This window comes from Rhincodon typus, chromosome 6 (genome assembly GCF_021869965.1).
Source record: "Rhincodon typus isolate 14 chromosome 6, sRhiTyp1.1, whole genome shotgun sequence".
Taxonomy (NCBI): Eukaryota; Metazoa; Chordata; class Chondrichthyes; order Orectolobiformes; family Rhincodontidae; genus Rhincodon; species Rhincodon typus.
Window position 1 is genome coordinate 51,029,187 of NC_063337.1, and position 25,930 is coordinate 51,055,116.

At 42.4% G+C, this 25,930-nt stretch overlaps 1 protein-coding gene across 1 annotated transcript in view; it reads left to right on the forward strand.

Annotated features, from left to right (window-relative positions):
* aff3 (AF4/FMR2 family, member 3) overlaps window positions 1–9,483 on the forward strand; it is an 81,082-nt gene extending 71,599 nt beyond the window's left edge. The window contains exons 14-17 of the mRNA XM_048598001.1: window positions 1,839–1,976; window positions 4,273–4,322; window positions 4,781–5,004; window positions 8,405–9,483. Coding sequence (XP_048453958.1) covers window positions 1,839–1,976; window positions 4,273–4,322; window positions 4,781–5,004; window positions 8,405–8,526 — 534 coding nt within the window. The 3' untranslated portion in view covers window positions 8,527–9,483. The remainder of the gene's footprint in view (window positions 1–1,838; window positions 1,977–4,272; window positions 4,323–4,780; window positions 5,005–8,404) is intronic.
* The last annotated feature ends 16,447 nt before the right edge of the window (window positions 9,484–25,930 follow it).

Genomic DNA, 25,930 nt, shown 5'->3' on the forward strand with positions numbered 1-25,930 from the left:
GAGTGAATGTCCCCGCACATATCTGGCAAATACTGACGATTCTGCAGTACCTGGACCTCCAGGATGACAACCATCCATTTCCATGGAGATAGACTTGCACTCACATGCTGGAGCTATAAAATCAAAACAAGTGGACCCGTTTTGCTCCAGTCTGCATATCATTTCTGGCATCTCTGCCTTTAACATTCCCCTGCTTGTCTACATATCTCTGTCAGTTAATTAATGGCCAAGTCCAGAAGCTCATCATTTGTACTGGGTGCAGCAAGGGCCTGATCTCCAGTCGTCTTCTGAGTCTCAGACATTTTGGTCATCTCTTCCTTCCCTAGCTGTGGGCTAGGTTTGATCAGGGCTGTGATCACCAGAATGTGAGGCTGACCACACCCGAACTAGATTACCCACTGAGGTGAATGTTATTCTCTGCACTGATAGGGGGTGGGAGGAAGACCTTGAAGGTACATCCTCTGAGGCTCACGACTGTTTCTTCTTGGAGATGTGGTTCAAGGAGTGGGTGGAAAAGGGTTTGGGGGATGAGGTTCCTTTTTTATTTTTTCATGGTTTAGGGATGGGTTTCAGAGACTGCATAAGAAAATACAAACAACAGTTAGTGTTGCAAGCCGTCATCCTTTCCCAAGGTTTCATTAAGGTTTTGAGACTTGGTGCGCAAATAAGATTAAGAGACTGGAGGCTTCTCACTAGATGCCTGTAGATGTCTAAACTGCTCTTGAACATCTTGTGCTCTCCTGTCAGCTTAGTGCCTCCTCCTCAAAGAGAGTCAAGAACCTGTGAGGTGTTCATCATGATGCCATTGTTTGTGGTCATATCCTTGTTTCCTGCAAGCCTTTGTTTAGAAGCTCTCAGATGTGTTTGTTCACTGAGTTGCGAAGTAAGATCAGTGAGCTGACAGTGTATGAGCTGCTCAGTGTTGTAGCTCCTTTTATTTTTTAAGTATGAACCCTGGCAGATAGTGAGAGGCAGTACCACTGTGGTGCCAGTAGTAGCTGCAATGAAGTGACAGACCTGTCACTAGTCAAGTCAAGATACCTGGCAGCCAGCTTCCTGTGTGTCGGCAGCAACCTTAGGACGTTAACTCGCACTCACAGGGGCATGAAGCATTGAGTAGGTTATGGTACTTATCCTGGTGGAATGCAGCAGTTCATTCACCTTCTTGTAGCACTGAAGCCAAGGTTCTTTTGAGGCAGCCATGCATATTGACCTCCCCACTCATCTCTATCCAGGTTATCTTTGTCAGTCGTGATGGTCTACTATTGCTATCCCTATGTAAAACCACTTCCCTTCTCTCCTGAATAGACTACTGGGAAACTTCTATGGAGGTATCATGAAAGCAAAACGTTGATTTTTGGTCTGTGACATCTCTAGGAGTGTTTGGGGGTGGAGGTTGTGTGTTGCTCTTAGGTTCCAGAGAATGAAGTTCACACCGAAAGCCTCGTAAATACGGTTCCCAGGTGTTAGAGACCAGGTAGGGGCAGAACTTCTTGTCCAACTGTCCCTAAAATTTGGTATTTTATACATATATGAAAATGCAATGATCTGAGAAGAATGCATTCACTCAAGAAAACTTAACATGCCCCAAGGGGACTTATCTCTTGCTTTTCGACCTACCTCCATACAACATACCAAAAAGCATGATTCTGTCTCCCGATTTGCAACTTATATGCAGGAGAATCTTTTTTTCACAAATACAGGTTAGCTCGGCCTTACCCACAGATATGCCCATTTGAAAATTGTGGGTTGCCTGCAAACTTCATTATTCTTTCATTTAGCCATTAACAGAAAACTCTTTGACCAAATTAACTATTCTTTTTTGTTCTCTGACCTAGTGTAACAGAAAGGAAGTGCTAACCAGTGGTATTGCACATACTAATATGCATCAGAAGGAACTGAACACACATCAGTACTGCAGTTGTCCACTTAAACTCAAATACACTCGTCATTGCTGCAATTTTAGGAAAAAACAGGTATTGACTTTATAAACTAGATTCTTGACTGATGTTTAGCAAAACCAATTTCTAAAACAAATGTCGTTTAAAGTAGATTTTTCAGAATTGAGTTGTATTACATTGAGTCATTGAATCAGTCTTTATGAGGTGTTAATGAACTTCCAAAGAAACATGATAACTAGATTCGATTTAACTGTGGAACTATAGTTAATTCAGCAAACTATGCTACAGTCAGCAGACACAGCTACCCCACAATCCCCAGCCAATTGTTGGCTAGTTATAGGCCTGTTACTACTTCCATCACAAAAATATATGTGACTGAGGAAAGTGGAATGGAGGATGCCCAACTGCTACTTTTCTTACCTGGTCTAAAAATGGAAAGGAAATGGTGTACCTACTTTGAGGGCATATTAGAGCACCCATCCCATGTTCATAACCTCACTTTGTGTCTCTACACCAAAGCTTGAACCCAACTACCTCTTGCTAGAGTCTCTGATCCCTTCCTGAATAAAAACTTCAATTTACGTGGCATCCACGGAGCTTCTCCTCAGGAATGCTTGTTATCCTGGCACTGGCCACTACTGAATTCTGGTGCGGCTGAATCATCAATCACATTGGCTGGCAGTTCTCGGGAGAGGGAGCGTCTGTTCCTGAGGGACAGAAGTTCCACTTACAGCTTATTAAGACCCCAGCATATTATGGCTACTAGGTAGCTGCTTTTAAAATAGGTCTGCTCAACACAACCTTTCAACCAGGAAGGCAATCATACACCTCCCTTGTAAAATTCACCCCATAGAGCTATTGGAAGGAGGACATTTGGCCCATCATTGACGATGTCATGTTATTGATAAGAGTGGGCTACTTGGGAGCAATGAATCCACTCAAAACTAAGCAGCAGCAAACGCTAGGATTTTTGTTTCCTATGTCTTACTCAGTTGCAGCTTAATCATTTGAACAATATCACTGAAAAGGTTTTTTGAAGCTTTTCATCTGGCACTCATTAAGGCACTGCAAGACTACAACTTCAAGGAGAAAACCAATATTCACCACCAATAGGATTTTGTCAACAAGCTAACAAGATGTTTTGTCTAGTACGTAAATGGATAATGTAGTAGATGAACTTCAGTACAGGTGTGATGTCAGGTATTAGGTTGTATGTCCCAAAGATTGGTACATCATATCAAACAGCATGTTACACTGGCTGTGAACCCAACAAGCCCACACTTACAAAACATACAACACCCTATATAACTATAGATGTGATTCTGCAGTTGGACAATATTTACTGAATAATGACAACAAATTTTCAAATGTAAGTTGGGCTCACAGAATGGTGTACGTGCATGTACTGGAAGCTATGTGTATTAGCACACAGGACCCTGTTTTTTGCAGATGGAAAGAACTGCATCTGTTTCAACACAACAAAATTGACATTGACAGGTACATGTTCATTTCTCAGGGTACTACCCTGATTAATCACAGTCAACCTGCCTAGTTTAAAATTTAAACAGGCTTGCAGTTAACTGTCAATCAGCATTAACGGAGACATTCTCCCCACCAATACCTCTGACAATTTGAGTCCATTTGCCAGTCACCCTCCCCTTCTCATGCAGTACAAGTGTTTGTTTTTCCCTTGAATTTGTAATCTTGCAAAATGTCCTCATATATGCCAGAAGAAAGGTTTCAATAAAATGTGACTTTTTCCAGCAATATACAAATTCTGTACTACCACAAGACATCACAACAATATTTCACCCTAAATCATTTTAAGTAGCTCAACACTGAACTGCTGAAAGTCTCTGTTCAGACATCAAAAATCAAAAGTCTCAAAGTTTGAAAAAAGGCCAGAATGGAGCGAATGAAAACAAAATAAAAGTATCAAGGAGCAAACATGTGCACATGATGTCCATATTTTTTGCAATTTAAATTTTAGTTCAATTTTTGTTTCTTATTTCACAGTTTAGGATTTTTGACAATTTGACCTAGAAGGAATTTCGAATATTTTGGATCAGGATGTTGCTATTAGTTAAATTGAAAATATTCTGGAATTGCACATTAGTTCCCATCTGAAACATTTACCAAGTGGGTGCCTCTCATCACATAATTTACACTAAGGGTAGTTGGAATGCGGAATTCTCCATCACAAACAATTTATTTAGTCCATTAATTATTTTAATTGGATATTAACTGCTTGAAAAATGAATATTGATGAATATAGGAAAGGTAAGAGTGGAATTTGAAAAAATAAATACTATTCATACATGCAACAAATTTGAAAATTTCTGTCTAAAACAGATATATTTTAATACTACAGGACTCTGGTGAAACAGCTAAAAGTTCAAACCTTTGGGGAACCAGTGAGACGTAAGTATACTTTCCTTTCTTCTGACCTAAAATGTAACATTGTAAAAATAATCCTAAAACATATTTAGTGAGCTCATTATCTGCAAAGGGGAGAGAAACAGTCTACGATTGGAGGGGCAGCGAGCAGCAAACCATGACTGATTTCAGTCAGCCTGAGGCTTAGAACTGTCGTGGTAAGCCTGCAGAACCAGGACTGGGAGGCTTTCACAAAGACATTGTCTTAGGGAGGATAGAAATAAGAGTCCAAGCATCTTGGGGCCAATGTAGGTCTGATGTGGGAGAGAGGATCTGGAGCAGGGAGCAGTGAAAGTCCATGTGGGTTGTGAATGTCTGACCGGCGAGATTACAGCTTGGAGAGGGAGGTGATTGTGAGAGAGTCCAGTGGTTGTAGGTGGGATTTGTTAGTGAATGGATGAGAATCCGGCGAGGTCAACTACGTTTTATATTTTCCACTTTAGGTATATTAGAACATCTACGCCAAAGTTGTCTACGCTATCCCCTGTTACTTCTGCTGGATTGCTTGAGAGCCGTTCCAGTAACAGTGGATCATCCCCCTCTTCAACCATTAATATTCCACAGCGAATCCATCAGTTGGCTGCTAACCATGTCAACATCACCAACAGCATTCTCTACAGTTATGACTACTGGGAAATGGCTGATAAACTGACTAAGGAAAACAAAGGTATATCTTTTGGCTCAATCAGGAGATAAGACATAGTTTGCCTGCTGTAATGAATTGCTTTTTTGTTTGCCTGTTTGATGTGTAATAATAAGATACCGTTCACAAGAGCACAAAGTGAGGTTCAGAGTCAAATAATGTGAATGTCAAACATGAAAACCATCAGAATCATGAAGAACTTTTGGCATTTGCTACCCTAAGATCCATTAATATCTATTTTGAATCTTCATTATTCTGGGAATAGTTTCAGAAGTGCACTTCAAGCGAGCTCCTTATTCAGACTGAAATGTGTGTATTTGCTAGTAATTCAGACAGATTTGCCAAGCTGATTATCTGTAGCTTTCTCACCTTACACATTGCAACCTGAAGATGCTGGTGATAATTCCTAACAACTTCACCCAACCCTGTTACCAGACTCAAAATAATTGTTATCAACATTTGACAATTCAAGTCTATTTTATGCTTGCTTGATAAAATCATTGGGGGGAGTTTCATGGAGCCCATAATAGCAGGAAACGTGCAGGGCAATATAATTAGGTGGAATAGAAGATTTTGATTTACTGATTGCAGACTGTGATGTAGCAATAAACTCAATGGTATATTGAAAATGATGCCAGCTTGTAACACATTTGTGTCTTATGAATATTTATTAACGTGAAACAGCACAACAATCTTGTACACGATTATTTAAAGGTGACGTGCAGCAGGTTTTGTCTAGTTATGTAAGTTTTATAGGAAAAAGAATTTCCTGTTTAGCTCTTTGGTACAAGGGAGGAGAGCAGGAGATTGTACTCTTGCTTTGGTGCTGAGGACCAGGAAATGTGAGTCAGTTGTGAATGGAGTTGTGGAGTGGGTTTGGGGGAATGGTGGGTTAAAAGGGAATCCAGGGGACAACAAAGGGTGAGGTCAGGAACATGGAGGAGTAAAATAGGAAGGGCCCGGTGACCTGGATGTCGTGGGGGTTTGTGGCGACAGTCAGTGAAAGTAAGAAAATAGGGGGGTGGCTAAAGGATAGCGTCCAATCTCAGGTTGCTGGCTGACAGAGTCCTTACAGGACTTTGAGTTCACTTTTGGATGATGTCTTTTAAAATGCATAGTAGGGAGGGCCAGGTGAGTCTACAAACTCAGCTATGTCCCCTGGAGGGATGAATACCACACTGGACACTATTATCAATAATCAATGTAGAGTGAATAAAAAAAACACAACATTGTTGCTTTCATAATAAAGGAAATGTCCCTAAATCTGCTGTTACTGCAATGCCATAAGGCTAGTCAGTACATGTAGCTGTCTAAGCCAGTCTCAACAAATAGCAATGATGCACACATCAGTCAAGGATAAGCAATGTAATGTGAAATATTTACAAATGAAATTTAGTTTGGGCAGGAGTTGGGCAGGAAAGTTGTAGCCATGATACAGAGCCTCCCTGTTTGACCAAGAGACTCATTAGTGGGTTCCCTGTGAATGCAGCATTGTCAGCTGATGGTGGTTTCATCAAGGAAAGGGGTCCTCCGCCGCTGTATTAAATTGAATATGCTTTGTATGCATGTCTTGGCACTTGGAAATTAATTACATGGGAAAAGGCAAAAAGAAAGGAAGCAGAAGTGGTATACATTTTCAGTTAAGACATTGGGAATAGCGTGCTGTTGATAAAATCTAGTCTGTAGCATGGTTACAACGTAGAAGGAGACCATACACCCCATCATGTCAGTGCTGGCTCTCTGAAGGACCTATTCACTGAATAGTACCTCTCCCCTGCAAGTATTCCTTTACAGACAATTATTCATTTTCCTTTTGAAAGCCTCTCTTTATCCTACTTTCACCACAATCTCAGGCACTACATTTCAGATCTTAACCACTCTTCTATCCTTCTTTCAAATCTGCCCTTGACCTTTTCATGTCCAACGAGATCAATACCACCTTCTTCAATCTTTCTACATAAATGAAGCTTCTTATCCCTGGACCCAGTCTGTGAATATCCTCTCTCCTGCTGCCGACAGGGGAAGCTAGGTATTTCATGCTGTTATTTTTCAGCAGCAACATGAGTGGTGTTCGCCACTTTTAGGATGCTGTAGTTAAGCCAAATGCTATAATACCAATGAGTAATGTGTTATCTGAATTTCAATGTCGATACATAGGCTATACATTGCAAAGACTGGAAGACTTTATCCAAAAGCGTCTCCCTTCACAATTGGCTAAGTACTTTCCATATAAAGTCAGACCCTGCTTGCAAAACTCAAAACACAGTGTCCAACATTAGATGTGATTCTGCAAATGAGCAAAGTCTTAATGCAACTAATTTAGGATTTTCAGGCAAGCTCATAGTGTGCTACAGTTGCATGTACTGGAGGTTACAAATATTAATACACAATGCTTGATATTTTACAGCTAGAAGTAACATGAAAACACACTGTGCTGTTTGAACTCATCAAAATAGGTGATGGTCATTTTCAGGTTAATTGCTTAATGCAATGCCTTTATCAACCAGAGTCCGCCTACCAAGCAATCAGCACTGTCCTCCTATACAGTATGAATGTTGTTTTCCCTTTATATTGGCATTTTATGTGCCTTGTATCAAGGGAGCTGATGGAGGGCTTTCTATACTCACCAGTGATCTGCAAGGAATACTTCTCATAATTCCATCTCAGAAGTGTCAGAGGCACCTCTGTTTCAACAAACCTGGTTGCTCAACTATGTCGCTCTTGCCAGCTGATCTGAAGCCACACAAGTGGAGTGGTCAGTGTTGTCAGTGGCTGCCAAGATCACTGTGGCTCTAAATTTCAATGCCATTAGATCCTTCCAGACAGTAGCAGGAGAATTCAGTGACTTCCCACAGGTTCCTTTCCATCACAGTGACTGAGAAATCACTGAGCCCTTGTATAAAGGGAGAGAATTCATCATGGTCAGCACATGCTCTTATCAGGTTATCAGAATTCACAATAATGCAAAGCGTGATCAACCACTTGCACGTGGCTCCGAAAGCCTCATGTTAGGTGTTCCGAAGGTGCCTTGGTTCAACATCTCATTTGAAAGACGACAACTCTGACAATGCAGTGCTCCCTCAGTCCTGCATTGGAGTATCAGGCTTCATTTTATATTGAAAGGCTGGAGTGGATCTTGAACCTGGAACCTTATGATTCATGGGCAAGAGTTCGACAAATTGAGCCACAGCTGACACACATAGAGGCTATTTGGCATCATGATTCACTGACTCCAAATACTTGTGACACACAAATGACACATTATGCGAGTGCACTGCCAGTCAATGCTGCCGCCATAATATTTGTGTTTACCCACTGAAAAGAGTAAAATTTGTTTCATTATCTGTCTTCACACTTTTGACATGGTGTGTTTTTTTAAATTTAAGTTCCTTGCATTACAAAGAAACTTTACTTCTCTTTTCAGAATTCTTTCATGATCTTGATACACAGATGGGACCCATAACACTACAAAGTAGTATGAAGCAGCTCGTTCGTTACACTCAACAAGGACTGCATTGGATCCGAATCAGTAGTCACATGTTGTAGTGCTTTTTATGTATGATCACATTCCATGAACTTTCAATTCTAAAGTGCTGAATTGCTAGTTAATGCAGAAGGTGTCCTGAGAAAATTGAAGGAAATTTTTGCTGTGGAATTTCATATCATAAATTTGATACTTCTTTAATGTTAAAGAATATTAGGCTTCAGCCCACGAATTTGGCAAGAGGTCAAAGAAAGATCGGGTCAATTCTATTTAGCATTCTTTCCTTTTGTTTTCCCCTTTCAGCAATTTAGTGCATTCACATCTAGAAATACTATTGCCGGCTTCTGCACATTACAAACTTTGGGCAACAAAAGAATCTATTTTTGCCTTGACTGTTCATAAATCTTTATTGTCAACTGCTCATGTATTTTAAACCTTATTTGCTTTCTCATGTAGGTTTCTACCTTTTAAGGTACATTATAAAGTAAATCTGAATTAATATCATATCATGTATTCACATTTTATAAGCAAAAAGTAAAAAAGGGTAAGTGCAATTTATGACAACAAATAATAAGTTAATTAGGAGACCATTTAGGTTAAGGCTGTTGATGGTGTCAATAAAGACAGAGGTGAAATCCCTGCTGAGAAAAAATAAAAGCTGTCTAAGAAATATTGGTCAGAGTATGTGTTGTAATTATAACTATGTTCTTAAGTTTACTTCATGATGGTTAAAAGGGTTTTCTAGGATTCAGATTTTAATTGATCATTTTTGATTTAAAATTCTGCTTCGTCGCATGCTATAACATTTTATCGGTAATGTTGTGCTATTTCAAAAACCAAGTGAAAGATATTATTCTATGGGTTAGTTGAAAACTTCGGGGCATTGTTTTCAGAGCCATATATGTCTCCCACAAACTTCATATTGCAAGAACATGCCCCATAGACAAGTTGACATTATGGAAATATTCCAAATGACCCATCTTTCTGTCTTCAATGCAGTCTCAGTTGATCAGAATGTGGAACTTCTGTGGAGGCTTGTCTGAAATTGTGCTATGACTTCAGGAAAAGTCATCAGAAACCCTAAAGCAAGCCAGGATTTCTGCTGGCTTTCTGTAGAAGTCATACGTGTGACTGAGGAATCCTTATGGAAATTGTGTCTGTCAAGTCCACCAGTATTGAGGAATCCTTACGGAAATTGTTTCCCTTAAGTCCAGCAGTATTCTGTTCAGTAAAGAGTATATAGGAAATATATTTTCAGCAAATTAAAGTTACTTGTCAGTTTAGGATTAAAGAGGGAAAGTCTATTATACAGTTTGCCTCAAAACATCAGTGAGAAAAGATAATTCAATGAGAGAAGCAAAAGTCTTTGCTTCATCCTGTTGCTTAAATAATTTTCATAACTAAGTTTTCTCATTCCAATTTAATTTTTTAAGTTCAATGCCAATTTAAGGAATAACAACATGTGATAAGATTGGGTTGGTGATTTGTTTGTCTACCATCTTTCTACATGACCAACATGAAAGATGTCATCAGGCAGTAAACAATAGCATCAGTAAAATAGAAGCCTTAGATAATGTGGATCAACTATTGGGACAGGTTTTCAACAGTTCAAAAGTCTCAATAACAGTTATCATTTAGAATATTATTTGATCTAAAGATTATTTAACCTCTATGTTAAAATGCCATGCCTGGATATTTTATCATCTTTTGCCAATATAGACTTTATGGGATTAAATTAAGTAATAAACTGCTATTGCAGTGCTATAATGATTGTTATTTACCTGAACATTAACTCAACATTTTATCGTATTCAACTTGTCAGGTCTTTGACATCTGAGATTAAAAAAAGGTCTGAATATTTATTTTTTATCCAGAATGTAATTATTAATCCAGTATTATTTTGACCCAACATAGAACATTCATTTTATTCCTTTGTTAATAAGCTTCGCCTATTCTGCTTTATGTTTGTGATATATTTGTGTAATGCTACTCATTCATCAAGAATATTTCATAGCCAAAGTGCATTTGTTTCTCACAGAGCTCATCATTTGTTTAAGTATAATATTGAATATTGTATAAAGTTGTCTAATGGTAATGCATTCAACTTCTTTCTAAAATTATTTTACTTTTTAGTCTAGCATGCGTATCTAACACTCTCATCACTTCTTTCAGTGATTTTATATGTTTAGATGAAATGTGCAGATATATGAAGTCAACTAAATTACTATAATTAGTATAATATACAGATATGGAGATGTGAGATTGAAGCCTTAGGAATCATCCAGACTCTTATCTAGAGCAATTTGTATTAAATGGAATTCATTATGGGTTTACAGGACCATAAACATGAAGCCTAATGTATATATTACAACAGCCTGATCAAAAATAATGATAATTCTGTATTTTAAAAATGCATTTTCATTTCAAGTTTGATGCTTGCAGATTCTCACTTTTTAATTTGTTCGCATTAATGTTAATTGAGCTCAATTGCAAGGCTTTCAAAACTTTTAAGCAAGGTACTTTTATATGAAAAGGCAAATACTAATTGCAGAGTCCCAATGTCCGCCTTTTGTTGGAATTTTTTTTATTGATGCAGAAGTGTAGCAATAAGATGTCATCAGATTTAGCAGACTTGAGAGGACTTTGCTGAGTCAAAGTAATTATATTATATTTATAGCACCTCACAGCCTATCAGTAACAAATTTTATGCTCCTGCACATATTATTATTCTAGCGAAAGCATACATCCAACTAGTTTTAAGGACCAGAAGCCTTGCTCTAGCAGTTCTAAATTAAAATGACATTTTCAGCTGCCTACCAGTTGAAGCATGAATTACCTTAGTTTTGAACCTCTCCCAGTTTATCACCTTATTCTTTCAGAACAGATAAAAGATGAAAGTATGATGAGATTTTGCACTCAATCACTTCTCCCTTAACATCAGTATCAGCAGTTTCCTCTAATATGAGGATGGTGTAAGCTCACTAATTCTGCTTGCATGTATTGCCAGGATTTTTCTTACACAGCCTCATTTTCGTAACAACTCACCAACACTTCCCCCTCATTCCCAAAAATCACTGTTATTGCTGCCATTGTTTGTCCAAAGGATCCATCCTTATGATGCACTGTCTTTCCACACCAGATGCAAAGCATTGCCCAAACTGGATGAATGTTGACTGTCAGACAAGCAGTCTTCCTTCCATCTCCAATATTTTTATGACGAAACAGAAGAGTTTAACTTTTTGATGTTCCTATACTTATTCATTTTCACGATTGTTTGGAGCAGGTTGGAGATTAATCTTCAACTCCAGGAGACTCCAGTCCAATTCTGGAGGATTGGCAACTGAGGACAATGGCCACATGCATCTGTTCAAATACAAACCATTGGTATTCATGGCAACCACCTGATTTCTGTATGTGGTTAGCCTACCACTGAGAATGTATGAAGGGTCGTTCACTGATAGTCCCACACTTAAAGTGAAAGGACATAAGATCATCAAATTGCTATAATTTCCTTTGTGAACAATTGGTAAAAATAATACTTTCTCTGTTTTTGATCAAAACACGTCTATAAGTTTCAGCATTATCCTTTATTTACTTGTATTTTCTTTACATACCTCAACACAAGTGGCAAAAAATTAACTTAAAAAATCCTGTTTAATTGCACCAATTAGAGAGAGAAATGAATGAAGAACAATGGACAGAAGATAGGCTTATCAAGCACCACAGGCTCACAAGCTGAGATACACCTAATTCAATACAAGCAATGCTTAGGGAAACAATGCATTATTTGTCAGACTGTGCAAGATTTGTGTCATATACTTGACCCAGATCTGAAGCAAATTTCAGGATGGCTAGAGATCCCTTTTGATCAAAGTCAATTCCAAAACAACAAAGTTGCTGGACACTGAGACAAGATACCCAGAAGAGAATGGTGTAGATTATATGGAAATGTCAGAGGCAATCATTGCTATCGCCATTAGGCCAAGAACTACTGTAGAGTGCTGGTAAGATACGGCAACACATGTTCCTAGTCTCACGGTGAGAAACTGTCCCAAAACACTTGACACAACACACACTTAGCCAAAAAGAGTAAGATTCAGCCATTTGGAGATAGTAGGAACTGCAGATGCTGGAGAATCCGAGACAACAAGGTGCAGGGCTGGATGAACACAGCAGGCCAAGCAGCATCATAGGAGCAGAGAGGCTGACGTTTCGGGCCTAGACCCTTCATCAGAAAAGGGGGAGGGGAAGGGGGTTTTGAAATAAATAGGGAGAGAGTGGGAGGCGGATAGAAGAGGGATAGAGGAGAGGATAGGTGGAGAGGAAACAAACAGGTCGAAGAGGCGGGGATGGGGCCAGGAAAGGTGAGTGTAGGTAGGGAGTTAGGAAGGGGATAGGTCAGTCCAGGGAGGACGGACAGGTCAAGGGGGCGGGATGAGGTTGGTCGGTAGGAGATGGAGGTGCGGCTTGGGGTGGGAGGAGGGGATAGGTGGGAGGAAGAACAGGTTAGGGAGGCAGGGACGAGTTGGACTGGTTTTGGGATGCGGTGGGGGGAGGGGAGATTTTGAAACTTGTGAAATCCACATTGATACCATTGAGCTGCAGGGTTCCCAAGCGGAATATGAGTTGCTGTTCCTGCAACCTTCGGGTGGCATCGTTGTGGCACTGCAGGAGGCCCAGGATGGACATGTCGTCTGAGGAATGGGAGGGGGAGTTGAAATGGTTCGCGACTGGGAGGTGCAGTTGTTTGTTGCGAACCGAGCGTAAGTGTTCTGCAAAGCGGTCCCCGAGTCTCCGCTTGGTTTCCCCGATGTAGAGGAAGCCACACCGGGTACAGCGGATGCAGTATACCACATTGGCAGATGTGCAGGTGAACATCTGCTTGATGTGGAAAGTCTTCTTGGGGCCTGGGATGGGGGTGAGGGAGGAGGTATGGGGGCAGGTGTAGCACTTCCTGCGGTTGCAGGGAAAAGTGCCGGGTGTGGTGGAGCTGGAGGGGAGTGTGGAGCGGACAAGGGAGTCACGGAGAGAGTTGTCCCTCCGGAAAGCAGATAAAGGTGGGGAGGGAAAGATGTCTTTGGTGGTGGGGTCGGATTGCAGATGGCGGAAGTGTCGGAGGATGATGCGTTGGATCCGGAGGTTGGTGGGGTGGTACGTGAGGACGAGGGGGATTCTTTTTTGGTTTTTATTGCGTGGACGGGGTGTGAGGGATGAGGTGCGGGAGATGTGGGAGACACGGTTGAGGGCGTTCTCGACCACCGAGGAGGGGAAGTTACGGTCCTTGAAAAACGAGGACAACTGAGATGTACGGGAGTGGAATGCCTCATCCTGGGAGCAGATGCGGCGGAGGCGAAGGAATTGGGAATAGGGGATAGCATTTTTGCAGGAAGGTGGGTGGGAGGAGGAGTATTCTAGGTAGCTGTGGGAGTCGGTGGGCTTGAAATGAATATCGGTTTCGAGGTGGTTGTCCGATATGGAGACAGAGAGGTCCAGGAAGGGGAGAGAGGTGTTAGAGATGGTCCAGGTAAATTTAAGGTTGGGGTGGAAGGTGTTGGTGAAGTGTATGAACTGTTCGAGCTCCTCGTGGGAGCACGAGGCGGCACCGATACAGTCATCAATGTAACGGAGGAAGAGGTGGGGTTTAGGGCCGGTGTAGGTACGGAAGAGGGATTGTTCCACGTAACCTACAAAGAGGCAGGCGTAGCTTGGGCCCATGCGGGTACCCATGGCTACCCCCTTTGTCTGTAGGAAGTGGGAGGAATTGAAAGAGAAGTTGTTGAGTGTGAGGACGAGTTCGGCTAAGCGGATGAGGGTGTCAGTGGAGGGGGACTGGTCGGGCCTGCGGGACAGGAAGAAGCGGAGGGCCTTAAGGCCATCTGCATGGGGAATGCAGGTGTAGAGGGACTGGACGTCCATGGTAAAGATGAGGTGTTGGGGACCGGGGAATTGGAAGTTCTGGAGGAGGTGGAGGGCGTGGGTGGTGTCACGGACATAGGTAGGGAGTTCCTGGACCAAGGGGGAGAAAATGGAGTCGAGATAGTTGGAGATCAGTTCGGTGGGGCAGGAGCAGGCGGAGACAATGGGTCGACCAGGGCATTCAGGTTTGTGGATTTTGGGAAGGAGATAGAAGCGGGCAGTGCGAGGTTGGGGAACGATGAGGTTGGAGGCCGTGGGTGGGAGGTCACCTGACGTGATGAGGTTGTGGATGGTTTGCGAGATGATGGTTTGGTGCTCAGGGGTGGGGTCATGATCAAGGGGGCGGTAGGAGGAGGTGTCGGAGAGTTGGCGTCCGGCCTCGGCGATGTAGAGGTCAGTGCGCCATACTACAACTGCACCTCCCTTGTCCGCGGGTTTTATGGTGAGGTTGGGATTGGAGCGGAGGGAGCGGAGGGCTGCACGTTCTGCGGGGGAGAGGTTGGAGTGGGTGAGAGGGGTGGAGAGGTTGAGGCGATTGATGTCTCGACGGCAGTTGGAGATGAAGAGGTCGAGGGAGGGTAGGAGGCCTTGGGGTGGTGTCCAGGAGGAGGGGGTGTGTTGGAAGCGGGAGAAGGGGTCAGTAGAGGGAGGGTTAGGTTCACGGTTAAAGAAGTAAGCGTGGAGGCGGAGGCGGCGGAAAAACTGCTCTATGTCCAAGCGTGAGCGGTATTCGTTGATCTGTGGGTGGAGGGGGACAAAGGTGAGCCCTTTACTGAGGACTGACCGTTCGTCCTCAGTAAGGGGTAGGTCTGGGGGGATGGTGAAGACTCGGCAGGGCTGGGTGCTGCTGTCTCCTCTGGAGCTGCTGGCTGTGGAGGTGGTGGGCGGAGCTACGTCGGCGTCGGCTGTGGGCGGAGCTGTGTCGGCGTCGGCTGTGGGCGGAGCTGCGTCAGCGTCGGCTGTGGGCGGAGCGTCGTCGGCGGTGGGCGGAGTTGTGCCGGTGTCGGCGGTGGGCGGAGTTGCGCCGGCGGTGGGTGGAGTTGCGTCCGCGTCGGTGATGGGCGGACCGGCGTCGGAGGTAGGAGGAGCGGGGTAGGCGGCGGCAGTAGCGGTGAGGGTGGTCGCGACTTCAGTGTCGGTGGCAACGGCAGCGATGGTGCTTGCTGTCCCGGAAGTGGGGAACCCGGCGGTGGCGGATGTGACGTCATCTGTGGGTTCTCCGATGGTGGCCTCATGGCCAATGGCGGCGGACCCATTGTGGGGAAGGTCCTGGGTACGGCTGGGGATTTGGGGGGTGGAGGAAGCCCGTTTTGGGTGGTAGGCACCAGTAAGTTTACTGTACTTACGGTTTTTAGTGTCCAATAAAGCTGAGTAGAATTGAGAGTTCAGGTTGTGGATCCTACGTAGAATAAAAAACAGGAGAGGTCCTTTGCAGGTCTGGGAGAGGGAGGCTCTGAGCTGGGGTAGGCTTGATTGTAGTGCCTGGAGATGCCGGCGCATTGCTGCAAGTGTGTGTTTCAGAAGTCGCAGGGAGAAACGCCATTTGTTCTGTTTTTGAGATGTATTGAAGGCTTAACACACCAGACTTTATTTCAAGGCTAAATAATAAACAATTTTTTAAAGTTGAAGATTGAATTTCTGCTATAAAACACTGATAACTTTCACTAGATATTATGCTAATTAGTTATTTGAAATAAATAGTCTTTTTATCTATGTTTAACCAATATTTTGTATTTAACCCTTACCATGCAGTATATCCTTGTTGTCTATATAACTGCAAAAGCTAAACTGGCTGAATCTATCTCTCTTAAAATGTTCCAACTGCCTTAATGATTTTAACATTAATGGTTTAACCTATCCAAGTACGCCTCAAAAAATTGTTAGGATTTAACGTATTTATATAATTTTCAGGTCAGTTCCAACCAACTTCCAGTTATACATATAATTAAATAAATTAATTAAATAGTTCTTTTTGAGCTGTGAAGCACTCATTTTCCTGTACTTTGATAGAGGTTGTTAGAATTATAAAAGGGGTTGTTAGGTAGATTTAGAGAAAGCAAGCTGAATTTTACCTGAAATCAGCTCATTGTCAATGTTGGAGCATTTCAAAGGAGGGTTTCTCTCCATGAGTCCTAACAAAATTTCTTGAGCTAATTTTCAGAACTCACCTTATTACCTTCACACCGTGTCTCTCCAGAACCCTGCTCATCTGATCTTCCCTCTCATCACAGATGAAAGCACTCACCATTGCTGGGACTTCCTAGGATCCATGACACTGGCATCATATTAAAAACACATTTGTGCACCAGGTTGAGTGCTATCCGTCTGGAGCTGGGCTGCACAGTCCTGGTGTGAGGAATTGCCCCGGAAATGGCTGACAGAGGCAAGTTAGCTCCTTGCTTCACCAATATACGAGCAAGGAACAAGAATAGGCCACTTGACCCCTCAAGTGTGCTCCACCCTTCAATAAGATCACGGAAGATCTGATTTTAACCTCACCTCTACAATCTTGCATATCCCCGATAATCTTTTATCCTCTTGATAATCAAAAATCAATCTATCTCTGCCTTTAAATATTTAAAGATTCTTCAGCCGCTGCCTCCTTAGGCAGGGAATTCTAAAGACTCACAACCCTCTGAGAGAAAAAATGTTTCCTCATCTCTGTCTTAAGCAGGGGCCACCTTATTTTTAAACTGTGACGCCTAGTTCTAGACTCTTCGATAGAGGGAACATCCTTTCAACAGCAACCTGGTCAAGTACCCTCAAAATCTTATATGTTGTAATTAAGTCACCTTTGACTCTTCTAAACTCCAGAGGATTGCCTGCCTAGCCTTTCCTCAAAAGGTGATCCACTCATTTGAGGCATTAATCTAGTAAACCTTCTCTGAATAGCTTCCAAAGCATTAACATCCACAGGTCCAGTGACCACTACTGTGCACAGTAGTCCAGATGTGGTCTCACCAATGCCTGTAGAACTGAAGCATACCTGGTCGCAATACAAGATAACATTTTATGAGCTTTCCTGATTACTTGCTGTACCTGCATGCTAAACAGCTGCACCAGGGCACTCAGATCTCTCTGCATTTCAGAGCTCTGCAACCTCTCATCATTTAGATAATATGCTTCATTTTTTATTCTTTCTGCCAAAATGGACAATTTGACATTTTCCCACATTGTACTGGATCTTTGCCCACTTATTTCCCTTATTAATATCCCTTTTTTGGCTGCTTATGTCCTCTTCACAAATAACTTTCCTATCTATCTTTGTATCATGGACAAATTTAGCTAAGATATTTTCAATCCCTTCATGCAGGTCATTTATATAAACTGTAAAGAATTGAAACCCCAACACTGAACCCTGCGGCATACCACTTCTAACACCCTGCCAGCCTGGAAAAGACCCATTTATTCTTATTCTCTGCTTTCTACTAGCCAGCCAATGTTCTATCTCTGCCAATATGCTATCCCCTGAACTAACCAACATGTTACAGCATGAGCTTTTATTCTCTGCAATAACCTTTGATGTGGCACTTTGTCAAATGCCTTCTGGAAATCTAAATACAATACATCCACTGGTTCACGTTTATCTACAACACACAGTTATCTACAGCAGCAGAGTAGCTAGAGGCCTTGGTAGACAGGATGGTACAAAGGAGGGGCTATCCTCTTTCCTCAGGAGACCTCATCATGAATGCAGAATGCACAAGCAGACACATGAGCAGCAGGCAGACTTGTTGAAAGCACTGGAAAAGCTGACTCGATGGTTGAAGGACTCCACCAAGTATTTGTACCATACTGCCTCTAGCACGTGAGCATCTGGCTGCCTGCATGGACAGATTGGTGGCTGCCCTGGAGAGCTACAGTACAGCATGCTCAGTGTCTGTTGGATATGTATGCAGACCTGAACTCCATCGCTGTGGCCATTGGTGCTCTGCTGGGGAGGCAGGGTCCTTGACCTCACTCCCAGGTGCCCCTTCCTCAGATGGTGAGAGGGTGGTGCTAGTAAGCAGCCAGCTGGAGGAACAGTCACATACAGATGCATTAGACGTCTCCTCTCAGGACAATCCAGAGGTGACCGGTCCCTTCATCTCCACTCTGCCTGCCGTGCTCAACCGTGTTGAAGTTAAAGCAGAGGAAGCGGGACAGGACACCCTCAGCACGTTTGGGGTCTCCGTCCATATCTGTCCCCTGAACCATTTGCCCATAGGGCCAATAGGTGGACGCTATGGTGGCAGCAGGAGTAAGAAGGAAAGGACAAAGCACAAGAGGGCACATAGGTGGCAAGGCATTGTAAGTACATTATCACATTTTGAAATAGACATTCACCTTTCATCATCAACTGTGTGAGTGAATGTCATTTTAGCCACAAGAATGAAGGTAAAGAGGGCAGCTATCTTAGTACCACGTGGTGTTATAACCCTGTCTGAAAGTATCCTTCCCATAGTACACATATTAACATGAAACTTTGTTATGATTGAATGAGGGAGCATCAGATGTTGTGAAGCCTTCCATCCTTTTGCAATCTTAATGGTTATTAAACCACATGGAACATGTGGAAAAATCAATGCTTTAAGGTGCCATCCAGCTGTGTTAAACAGGTGATACTGGCCGCAGCAGCCTTAAACATTTGCAGTCAGTAAAAGATGATGTCACATAACTCAGTTCCATTGAATGGAATTCACATGGAAATCCTGTCTGTGCTGCTTTGGCTGATTCTACTATGCTGTAGGATACCGAAGATGCTGTTCCATCTGAATAACATCTTTATCTTCTTACCCAGTTCAATGCAGCAGATCCTACAGATCATCATCGTCCAGTCCATAGCCTTGATGTTTCCTCCAGTTGTTGGGAGCAGAGATTTGGGAGACCAAGCTGCATCCTCTGTCTGGACCAGACTGTACAAAGTCATAGACATGAGCTGCATGGAAACCTGACGTGAAGGGACTATCCTACGACCTTCAGTGACCCAAAAGAAACACTAGACAGAGTTATAGATGAACACAGCAGGCCAGGCAGCATCAGAGGAGCGGGAAAACTGATGTTTCGAGTCTGGACCCTTCTTCAGTATAAGGGTGCAGATCCGAAACGTCAGCTTTCCTGCTCCTCTGATGCTGTCTGATCTGCTGTGTTCATCCAGTTCCACACCTTGTTATCTCAGACTCCAGCATCGGCAATTCCTACTATCTCTAGACAGAGTTATGTAGGGTTCTGACCTCTACCTCTCGACAGAGTATAACACTGCTACCCCCCTCTTACCTGTACAACATTCCACGCAAGATGAGTGATTATAGTTTTTCTGTAATTTTACCACATCATTAAAGTACCTATGGCTGAAGCTCTGTAGAAGGGGTCAATTCCAGATCAGCTGGAGTGATGCTGGTTCTGGGTTTGTGGACATACTCATTTGTGTGGCAGCTCTTAGTGCAACAGCTGCAGGGAAGGCTGCAGCTTCTGTGCCTGGATCCATTGAGGACAGTTCTAATGTGCTCATAGGAACAACATCAGATCCAAAGCAGTTCTTTAGTATTGTGATCATTTCTTTGTTGCACCACACACAAATAACATTTGAACAGCATTCTCCAAATATTGGAACATGGAGGCCCCCAACAAGTAAGCCAGAGGGATGCCTTGACATTGATTCGGTGCATCATTGCCCAGATTTAAACGTGTGCCTTTTGGCATACATACATTGGCATAATGAGAACCTCTCCTGCTACCCCTTATCCCCACAGTATCCAGAGAGCAGCACTGCATATCCAATAATGCTGTGAGTGTTTTATAGACGAAGTTGTGAAGTGAGCAGTTTCTGCATCTTGTACAGCCGATGGGACCTGGAAAGTGCTTGCTACATTGGCACTAAGGTGAATCTTTCCAGGCCACAAGACATTGCTCGTGCCTCACAGCCATTGGGAGGATTGATTAATAATATTGAATGATGTGATCAAAAGTACTTGGGCCAAGATGTTTTAGTCGGTCAAAGTCCACATGTAGCATTTTATGAAAACGGATGTCTTTCACCTCTAATGTGTGGGTGTCTGTTTAATGCTATGGCCCTTTGAAGGTCCTCACACCACACAAAAGTGGAGGCCCCTCCCTCATAAAATGGAACACTTACTCTGTCCACTCTGGGTGTGGTAGCAGTCGTTTTCACTTCTATTGAACACTTGCAATTTGGATGAAGTTTGGAAAAAATCAGTGGTAACACTTTACGGGGTGAATTGCAGGTTCAGCCTCCTCGTCTGGATGACCCTCAAATCTTCATAAACTGTTCTGTCAACTCCATCGGCTTTGATCTTCTTCCATGTTGCCATCCATTTATTAAAGTGTTCATCTCTCCAATTTACTCCCTGAGCCTTAGACATATTGCGTAGTCATACCAGGCACTGTAGTACATTGACCCCATCAAGGCTAGGTGGTCACCATCAATGATTCCCCTCTCCCACAATGCCCATTGTCATCCTACATTGTATTGCCTCTACTCCTTATATATTGACCTGTCCCCTTCACAAATATTATCCTCTCTTCAGCCTTTGATCCCTACAATTGAATTTCTTAGCTTCTCTACCACAGCAGTGGCCCCACTAACCCATCATGATTACAGTGGACAGATATTCAGGACTGACCATGTCCCACCCAATGACGGATTTCGAAAGGCAGACCTGACTGTTGAATTAACAGGCCCATGACTAATATCTGTGCAACTTCCCAACTTATCACAACACGGTCAGTGCGCATGGAACATAGCCTGAAATGTTGGGGACTACTGTTCAATATGGGTGCCCAGAAGAGCAAGTGACAAACTGGTGTCACCAAGTACCCGCTGTGATTTTCCTGTAGGGAATTGCTGCCCTCTAGTTTCTATCCAGCATGTGGGAGAATAGGAAATGCATGTCAATGTGCTGAAATTAGGTAGTAATGGCATCCAAATGCATGCAAATTGACATCTCTCTGCTAACAAGCGAGGTTGTCATTTCAACATTCAAAACTTGGTTGCAGATTTAGAATCCTTTTACGCAGCATGATAATCTCAATTCTGCAAATCTCATCATATTTTCCAACTGACTCATCATTGCTCACATTATTCGGGGCTGGGATAACTCCACCCAATCTTTTTTCATGTACAGGAGTCAATAACTGAGGGCTTCAAATCTAATATATTCATCAATAAATGCAGCAAAGAATTCAGGTGAGTGTTCTAAACACAGCAAGTGATTAGAGTGTGGACCTCTCTAACACAGGAGTATTTGAGATATATAGTCCAAATATATTAAAGCAGAAGGTAGATAAACACATTAGAGAGAAATGAACAATTTATTCTGATAGGTTTTGATGAAGATGGATGGGAAGAAGTTTGAGTGGAGTAAAACAACAGCATCAACCTATTAAGATGTTGTGATATAATGAAATATGGGCTATCAATTTTCAACTCCCAATCTCTGATGTTAATATCTAAGACTTTCATAGACTAAAATAGTTTTAAAAAGGGAAGACACTGACTTAAAATGGCCACAGTAATCATCTGACCACAGGTTGAGCTAAACTCCAGGAAGCCAATGTGGAACAAACAAAATTATCTGAACTGAAATGAACACTTTTATCAAAAGAGGGTAAAGAAGCTTGCATTTCCTATTCTTAATTTACACCAGTATGATAAGTTAAAGAGATGGAAGATTTTTTAAATTCATTTTGAGGACATTCAGTGTCACTGGCTAGGCCAGCAATTACTGCCCAACCTAATTGTTCAGAGGACAGTTAATGGACAACCACATTATTATGACTGAAATCAAATGTAGGCCAGACCACGTAAGGCAGCAGATTTCCTTCCCTAAAGAACATCAGTGAACGGGGTGGTGGGGCGGGGGTCCACAACATACAACAACGGTCAGCTCTAAATTCCACAATTTTATTGAATTCAAATTTCACCAATTGTCATGGCGGGTTTTGAAGCTAGTCCCCATAACATTGGCTTGGGGTTTTGGATTGCTAATCCAGTAACATTACCACTACATCACCACATCTACTTACAGTTGTTTAAAACAACTGACAAGACATGAATAAACAAATGAACTGCATTTAAAGCAACTGCTTTGCCTGATCATTGGAATTGGATCTGTAATAGTTCTCTCTCTCTCTCTCTCTGCATCTCTGAGATACAACTGGAATTAGTGAAAGGCTTCCTCAGCTCTTTTGATCTCTCTTGTTTCACAATCCTGCAATTGAGACCAGAAAGAACTGGCTGACAGTTATGCCCACTCCCTTCTCTGGTCATTGTTTCAGAAGTTAGTCCTGAATATCCATCTGCGAATGGAAGCATTCTGTGGCGGGTGGCAATGATACACCAGCCTCTCCATTCATACGTGCATGAACTTGGTCTCCTCCTGCCAGTTTTATTGCCTCTTCCTCTAAGGGATTGAGGATCCTGATGTCTGACGCTAAGACTTCATTCTGGGAATGCTGTCTTCTGCTGTAGGTTGTTTCCTACAGCAGAGTGACATGCAGAATGAGTGTGCACCCTCCCAATGGTGTGTGAGCAGTACATGAACGTGCCTATGATCACTTCTGAGCGCTCTGCAGTAATAGATTACAAACTGCACTGTCATGCAACTGATACAGTGTTCACAGCATGAGGTGTCTTGCACTCCTTCAGTCCACAAAATAGATCTGCTGCTGAGGCTTGCAAGTGACCTGACATCCCACTTTCCTCACATGTTTATGGTTGTCACTTTGCAGTGCTGGCTATATGGCTTCACATAGCCTTGTGGAGAACAGTAGATCATTCACCCTTTTAGTATGGCAGTCAGCCTTGCAGTTGGGCCCCATGTGCGCTAAACTGCATGCCAACAAGCCAGGCTGCCTCGGTCAAATGGGAGGTCCTCCTGCTGGCATTCCTGGAAGCATGACCTCCTGCCTTTCCCGAGCTAGTTGGAGGAGAACCTGCAGTAAGGTGTCCTGTGGAGCTGCAGGGAGGTGGGGACGTTTTGGGTGGGATGGGGCAAACACAAGGGCTGACATGATACTGCTGCCTTACAGTGAGCAATTGCCTGTCCAAATGTCTCTAAATAAGCTCCTAAAGCATTTTATCTCGTGAGGTAGCGGTGGTGGTGACAATGTCCAGCCACTTTCCACACAATTTGCTGAGTTCCTTGTGTGTACACATGTAACAGGCCGACAACTGCATGATCGTGGAGAAAAAGCCAACCCCCTTCTGCACCACCCCGAGCAGAAGTGGCATTCACGTCCATTCCTTCTATTGAACAAATAATCCGTAACAGTAAGTTTTACCCATTGATACAATCAGTTTCCAAATGCCTATAAATGCCTCTCAGGAATTTCCTTATGAAACATTCAATATTATCAAATTGCATCTAATCAATCAATCAATCACTCTAACAAATAAAATTGTGCTTGAGCAAAAAGCTCTGAGAAATTCAATGAACAGAGATAAATGTTCATTTTCCTAGTCAATCCATTTCTGATCAAATTTACCTGTGTAAGGGCTGGACCTATACAAGATCTGCTAATCATACTATTTCTACCTTTATCATAAAAAATGTGGCACATTAGCAATAGGACTGTGATCGCCTGCTTTCAAAATAGATTGTCAGGTGTGGATCTTCTTGTCCCCTGAGAGTTGCAAATATATCTGAGTTCTGTTATTCACTCCCAGTTTAGCTATGGCAGTTTTATCTTGGTCCATTCTCTACAGGAAACCCCTAAACAGCTTTTCACTCGGTAGCCTCCCTGCTTTGATTAAATCATACACACTCCCCTTACACCGAGTCCCTAACCTCTGGGGAACAAACATTCTGAGGAGTGGTATTGCAACAAAGAGCAGCTCCAAGTTGTAAAGTTAGGTGTACAAAATCTCAAATACTACCAACTGCCAGTCATTTTTTGGAGAAAGAAACATTCCTCTGAATCTCAGGCATCCCAAATCTACTACATACTTTGTACGCTTGTAACCTCAACTCAGGTATGTTTGTCAGATCCACAGATACAAATGCAATTTGACCCATCAAGGTAAGCTTTCTGTAGATTTCTAAGAGTTGAAGACTGACTGTTGTACAAGAGTGCACGTTTGAGGTTGGGTGCACAGGCTTGTGTGTCTCATTCACAGGGTCACAAGTTTGTGGTAAAGAGAATAGTAGTATAATTGCTTGTGTCTTAATAAATCAATCCTCAGCTGGATCTTGCAACTTGTTTATCATTCCATGCCAGCAGCCCAGCTTGCCCATTTGAAACCGACGCTGCGTGGATGGCTTCACCTGTGGTAGTAAAATTCTTAAAGATGAGTAGTATTTATTTTAAATTAATATTTTGAAGTGTTTTAAAATTTAGTACATTATTTCATCTGCATTTTCAGTGTTTTGTCACCCATGGAATGTGGGCATCATTGACTGGACCAGTATTTATTGCCCATCCCTAGTTACCCTTGTGATGGTAGCAGTGAGTTGCATCCTTGAACAGCTGTAATCTATTTGGCGTAAGCACACACACAATGGCCTTGCAGAAACAGTTTTAAGACTTTGGCCCAATAATAATGAGGAAAAAGCACTGTATTTTGGACTCAGGATGGTGAGTGACTTGGAGAGGAATTTGTAGGTGGTGTTGTTCCATATAGCTTAGTAATCATCACTGTTTAGATCTGATATTTCAAATTGCAAAACTTCTATTTTTAATTATTTTGGTTCCAACTTTTATCTTGCTTGTAACAACTGGAGTACCTTAGATTAGAATTGTTGGGGATTTCTAATAGCGTTGCTTACCATAACTGTCCCTGAGTGGTCAAGAAAGGCAGCTGTGACACACTGTACCTCAGATATTATATTTCTTCAGAGCTGCAGTTAAAAGTCGTTAAAAGTCCAGAACAACCTTGCTAGGCATGATGAGACATTACTTTAATATTGAGATTTACACATAACCAATGAGCTTACAAGCAACCTTTATTTCCAAGACTGCCACCAATGACATAAAAAATCAGCAAACAGTCTTCATTTCACAAATGAAATGGTCCTCTTAGTAACTTTCAATGGGAGTTGGAGATGTAGTTAAAAAGGAAAAGATACATGGGAAGGGAGGGATAGTGAGTCTATGAGGCAGCCTTTTCAAAGAGCCCACAAGGCAAAATGGTCTTGTATGCTGTATGATTCTATGATTATTTTCAAGGAAAATGTCATTGTCCAGCTGATGGTCTGCAGGTTATGAGACTTCAGCTGTATATCCAAAAAAATTGTCTATACAATAAAAGTTTCTAGCTTGACCGACCTTGCAGACAATAAGTTGCACATCCCCATAATTCCCTGGTTGCAAAGATTTCTCCTCAGCTCCTCTCTGATACTTTTGCCATTTGTTCCATTCTTAGCTGTCTCATTGCAGTCCAAGTATCACTTAGAGTTATTATGTTACAGAAGAAGGTCATTCATTCTATCAAGATCATTAGCTCTCTGGGAAAAAAAGAACCCAGGGATTCCCATTCTTCCATTTATCCCTTAGCTCTGCAACTCTGCAAATATATTTCAGTGTCTGTCCAATTTCCTTCTGAAACATTTA